The sequence below is a fragment of the Seriola lalandi genome, unplaced genomic scaffold (genome assembly GCF_002814215.2).
Source record: "Seriola lalandi dorsalis isolate HSWRI2012SDOR001 ecotype SW California unplaced genomic scaffold, Sedor1 jcf7180002054560, whole genome shotgun sequence".
Lineage (NCBI taxonomy): Eukaryota > Metazoa > Chordata > Actinopteri > Carangiformes > Carangidae > Seriola > Seriola lalandi.
Window position 1 is genome coordinate 1,468,850 of NW_019525113.1, and position 6,201 is coordinate 1,475,050.

Sequence of the window (6,201 nt, forward strand, 5' to 3'; positions counted from 1 at the left end):
TTGTGTTGTCAATTACTGTTGTTTGATAACACTGGCAAGGGGACATGGTTGTTGTGTTATATATGATATCTTTATTTCATTCAATCAGCAGTTGCTAAAATACAAGCAAAAACAGGTTACAACAACAATATTTTTTTTTTTGACTGGGTAAATAAAACATCTTACAATCAAGTTAGCAGTGGGTAATATATTGTCAGAACTTCTGATAAAATAGTAACATTTTTCATCATTACAAGCGAAATATAGAACAGAACATAAGCATTTTAGTTACAGCTCACATTGTATGAGAGTTTATTAGATGAGGACTGCGCTGGTGGTTGTTGCGGCGTCAGAAATGGATGGTCGACTGTGACCCTGATATCTGATGAAAGGCAGACACACACGTCTGCAGCCCAGTTCAAAAAGCAACCGAATTAACTCATTGCGAAACTGCACCCCAACAAAGGCATACAGGAAAGGGTTCAGGCAGCAGTGTGACAAACCCAGGCTCTTTGTAACATCAAGGGCTATTTGCAGTAGGTCATAAGATTTACAGTCATCAAATGAGATACCCTTCAGGTCTACCATAGTTTGTATCACTAAGGTGATATTATATGGGAGCCAACAGAAGCAAAAGACAAGAGTGACAATTAAAGCCAGTCGAATGGCTCCTTGCTTTGCTTGGCTTTTCTGACTTTTGCACAGAGTAACCGCCAATGCTGTGTAGCAGTAGCTCATGACAGCCAGAGGGAGGAAAAAGCAAATGTGATCTAAGACTCTTTTGGTCAAAACCCAGTTATGTGCATTGATATTATAATTATAATAGAAACAGGAGAGCCTGGATGTGTTTGTGTGTTCCTCCTTTACAGCAAGAAACACAATATTTGGCACTGATAAAGCCAAACAGACCAGCCATAGTAAAATGCATGTTAGTTGCACTATTTGTGGACGTCGACTTCGCATACTAGGAATAGCATGAACAATAGCCAAATACCGATCAAACCCAATGCAAGCGAGAAGGAAACTCCCACAGAGGAGGTTAAGATTTTTCATCAGCTCAATCAGTTTGCAGAGGACCTCCCCAAATACCCAACCAGAGGCTTTGTCAGCCAAACTGAAAGGAAACGTGAAAAGGAGCATCAGGTCAGCCAGGGCAAGGTGCAGTAGGTAGATCTCAGTAATACGCAGGAGGCGCCAACGTCTCAGGAGGACGGTTATCATCAGGCCGTTCCCCACTACACCCAGCAGGAAGATCAAGCTGTGAAGCACGGCATCAAAGGTCTGCAGGCCCAGGTTCTCTTCATCACAGAAGCCAGACTGATCGTCTGTTGTGTTCCAAAAGATGTAGTCTGTATCATTGTCGAGGTCTCCTATGTAGGTCATCTTCAAAATATAAAAGGTGGGGGTGGGGGTGGAGATAGTTTTAATGACCAACACAGTTAGATAATCACTTTGTGTGCTGCTGCCTGTGTGCAGATTTCTGAGTCAAAGGAAGGAAACACTGAATAGGCCAGATTTTTTCACTTCCCCTTCACAATAACTGAGAATGCAAATATGTTGAAACATCTCACTTTGGTTGTATAATAATAGCAGTAATGAATAGTGATGAGTTTTTTCCCCCAGGCAACAACCAAGTTATTATTATATCTGGTGGAGAAGTCACTCACTGCAATGTTAGAGCCGTGAACCATAAAAACACCAAAAAATATGTCCATATATCTTTAATATATAAATGCGATGTTTTACAAATATATTCATAATTTTTCACATAAGACTTTGCATTCCACTGTAATATTAGCAACAAAATATACTCTGGACTATAGTTAAACCAGTTTTATCATGTAACTACAAAAAAATAGAATGATTGAATAAGACCGAGCAGTAAATATATTTATAATATTTAGATATATATTAATAGAAAAAAAAATTCTGTTCCAATAAAAATAAATTTTAGACTTCAAAATCATGCAAACTAATAAGAGTTGATTTGCTGCTGCCCTTAGTGTCAGTGTTATCACTGGGCTTGGACCTGTTCCTATGATGATATGTATGTTGGGGTAAACCACTTTGATTAGGAATCAGGAATAATCACAGATATAGTCGCATATGTGTTCTTTACCTTCTACATCAGTGTGATGATAAATTAATTTCAACCTTTTTAAAACCTGTGAAAATTTTGAAAAATTGAACATTTGTCCCTCACTTCACACACAATGAAACAAACCCACATCAGTTCAGTGCATTTAACGGATCAGAAATTCATGTCTCTGTAATTTGTGGTGTCTCAACTTTGTAACAACGGAAAAAAATCTTGTAGTTAAATCTAAATCATAGGAAGCAGCTACATGTTGCTCATTACCTTAAAATGTATTGCTATAAAATGCCAGGTGCTGCAGCTGAGGCTTGGAAAATTTTAGAATTACACTGTACTGTCTTAGATAGTAGATTATAACTACTGGAGAGTAATGACAGAACTAAAGAACATTTGACTACAGTCTAAATCACAATAAGACTCAACCTGTTGTTTACTATAGGACATTCTTATTGGTTATAGAGATTACAAATTGAACGTGCACACATGCTGCATTTGAATATCTCAATTTAAAATAAATTACCCGCTATATATATATATAAACCCTTTTGAGAGACAAAAGTTCTACAGAAATGTAATTTTTCACTTCAACAATTTTTAATTATGTCTTACCTCAAACTCTTCAAAAATGTGTGTTACAGCCATCTGGGTAGATCCTGGTCACTTGAATGTATTTCACACTGCTGTGTGCTGAAATGTGTTCTACTTCCTGTCAGTGCTGCTTCTTATATATTTGCTTTGCTGATTTCTTTGCTGGGGGTTTTGTTGCAGCTCCGGGTGCATTTGAAAGAAACAAGTCAAAACAGAGAAAAGGTTCATAACAGGCTCTCTGTAATAAGCAAGAGCAGGAATGAAGGTCCATGTAACTCCACCCTACAGTAATTTCCAGCTTTTGACAAACAACAGGCAATTATACCAAATTAGTCCGATTTATTTGTTTTTTTCTGAAAACAACTACACATCCTTACAAAGCTTATCTGAGTATTCATCCATGCTCTAACAAGATTATTTTGAATAACACCTTTCATCATCCAGCCTTATCATTTAAATCAGTTCTGTGTTTCCGACGGCAACATTTATCACAAATACATCATGGAGATAAATCTTAACCTAAGCTTATTAATAATTGAACATAAGTATCTTGGAGATACTTGGAGGGGCTCTGGTTAGAGTAGTGGGCTTATGACCGGAAAGTCTAATTTGCTACAGTAGCAAAGGGGTTCACCAGATAAATATGGCTGCGGAAAGCCAAAGAGAGCAAGGTCAGCAGGTCAGGCTGTGGTTGTACTAGGCATTAAATGCTTTACTGTTTTTTTATGCAGGAGATGTATGCACTGAATGTATGTGTATTATTGTGTGTGACAGGGACAACAACGTATCTTGCCACTGGAATGGTTGTAGGTGTAATACAAAAACAACTTTTTACATTTTATCTACAGAACGCAACAAGAAAAGCAACTTTACTTCCCCCTTTTCTTAAATTTAAAAAGATAAATAAAGCGGATTATTTGATTTTTATGTGTAACTGGGTTCAAATACTGTTTTCCAATGAAATGATACTATTAACTGAAAACGACCTGGTTTCCCGCAATATGATTTACAGTTAGAAACCACAGCATTCGCTCTCTGTTTGGTTTCACTGTGTGGGTGGGCCCTCCGTTAATGTCAACATAAGAATTAGTCATATTTTAATTTGATGTATCTAGCTATTTAAACTAATTAAAGTTTCTGTTGCCATTGGTGTCAGTGTAGTAGCTACTGGGCCTGGGCCTGTTCCTATATCAGAATTAAAGTGAAAGTAAAGTAAATCATCAGTGTGATGTGTTGTGGTAAACCACTGTGGACTTAGATATAATCACTGTTCTTTACCTTCTACATCAGAGTGATGATAAATGAATTTCAAGCTGTTTAAAACCTGTGAAAATGAGAAAAATGGAACATATCACCCTGCTCTCCTTTCATGACATACATATAGGATGTATATACATTGAATTTACTTCTTGCTTATTTCGCCGATGAGTCAACAGGAAAGAACCAGTTCACACTGAAGGTGACAAATCCACATCTGTTAAGATGCATTTAACAGATCAGAAATTCATCTTTTTGTTATTTGTGGTTTATGTTTCTCAACTTTGTTTTAATTTAAAAATCCTTTAGTTCTTTAATCATAGGAAGCATCAATGTGTTGCTCATTACCTTAGAATTTCTTGCTATAAAATACCAGATGCTGCAGCTGAGGCTTGGGAAATATTAGAATTACGCTTTACTCTTAAATAGTAGATTATAACTACTGGAAGGTGTCCACCAGCAGTTAAAGAACATTTGAGTACGGACTAAATCACAATACTTACAAATTGAATGTGCACACGTGCTACATTTGAATATCTAAATTTAGAGCAGAATGTGATGCACTATATATGCTAATATGATTAAAAAAAAACCTTTAAAAACAGTAGTTCTACAGAAATTTACCTTTCACTTCAATAATTCTTGTTTTAAGTGTGTGTTTGTTTAATTTTCTAAAGATGATGCAACAAGAAAACGACCTGATTTCAAACAATATGATCTACAGTTAGAAATCAAAATATTACTTGCATGTTTGGGTGGGCAAAAATAAGAGTTAGTCATATTTTACTTCCTTGATTGTGTCTAGACAGATGCAGCTTATAAGCATTTTAAATCATATGTAATCAACAACAGATTACATGGTGGGGCAGGGGGGATGCTGTTGATGGGGGGTTGAAGCTTGTAGAAATAAAGGAGACCAGACTACTACATTTTAGGGAGTTTGTGTTCCATTAGCTCCACAAACTCATTATATATACTGCTATATTAAAATACATTTTGGGGAAAAATTCAGGGTTATCATGATGCATTCACTTATTAATTGGACTATTCCTGATTGAACTGAGTTAAAGGAAACACAGAGGGCACACAATGCCAACAAAAACTCGGGATGGATAGGTCCAGTAGAGTCAATGTAGTACGGTAAGACAGTCTTCAAGTATTATTTTTCACAGGACACGTTTAATTCCTAAATGGGTAAGCAAATATAAATTAATTAATTAATTAATGTATTTATTTATTTATTAATTGCTATTTTTTTAATCTATCTATCTATCTATCTATCTATTTATCTATCTATCTATCTATCTATCTATCTATCTATCTATCTATCTATCTATCTATCTATCTATATTTTAAATATGACCTTTATTTTGTCTTTTATACAAGTGGGTTTTTACGGTTAAGGTAATGGTTTTGGTTAGGCAAATAGTATGGTTAAGGTTAGGAGTTTGTCTCCAGGAAATGAAAGTAAGTCAGTGTAATGTCCTCTGAAGTCATGCATGTATGTGTGTGTGTGTGTGTGTGTGTGTGTGTGTGTGAGTGAGAGAGAGAGAAAGAGAGAAATGGGGAGGGTTCCATTCCTGTCCCTTCCCTCCTCCATTATCACAATACTACAAATCTGGTATTGCAGACAGACACATACTATATGTACAGCAAAAACACTGCATCATTCACAGAGCCTTTTTATAGTACTCCTCTAATTATTACTTAAACATTTTCCCTTGTTTATTCCGGTCTCCTCGCTCTTCTGCCTCATCACGAGAGCTACCGTTCAAATCGTCACTGCTGCCATTGCCATCCTTTTACACTGTCCCCCTGTATACAGCTCATGTTCCTTGTCTTCCTCACTGGTTCCCTCCTCTGAATCCGATAAACCATCATGTGGCAAAAGCACCTCACCTCTCTCTTTTTTGAACGATAGATAGATAAATGCTGACAGAAATTCCCTGAAAACCTTTGTACACTGGTGAATGAATCAACTGTACAGAGTAAAATAAAAAGTAATCAATATTTCATACCTTTATATTATTGATTATCTGTAATCAAATATATTTTCGGGGGTGGAGGGTCAGTGTCCAGGTGCTTCCATTTTGGATTTTGATATGATGAGTACATTTTTCAATATTGGCATGAAGTCACATGACCTGAGTACCTGACCCACCCCCCCATTCAGTGTTTCTCAATACTTAAAATGTACCCACTTAATGCTTCTCCGTCTATCTCCAATGTCTGTCAAATGTCTGTATCCCCCTCCCCAAGGATAGAGAACCCATTTAAGGGTT

The 6,201-nt window shown here is 36.5% G+C and overlaps 1 protein-coding gene across 1 annotated transcript; it reads right to left on the reverse strand.

The window, feature by feature from the left end:
* Positions 1–48: 48 nt before the first annotated feature.
* Positions 49–3,224, reverse strand: cxcr5 (chemokine (C-X-C motif) receptor 5). The gene is made up of 2 exons (XM_023416027.2): positions 2,684–3,224; positions 49–1,362 (listed from the first exon to the last, which is right to left on the reverse strand). The coding sequence occupies exons 1-2, from the start codon at positions 2,714–2,716 to the stop codon at positions 295–297; spliced, it is 1,101 nt and encodes a 366-aa protein (XP_023271795.1). The 5' UTR covers positions 2,717–3,224; the 3' UTR covers positions 49–294.
* Between the last annotated feature and the right edge of the window lie 2,977 nt (positions 3,225–6,201).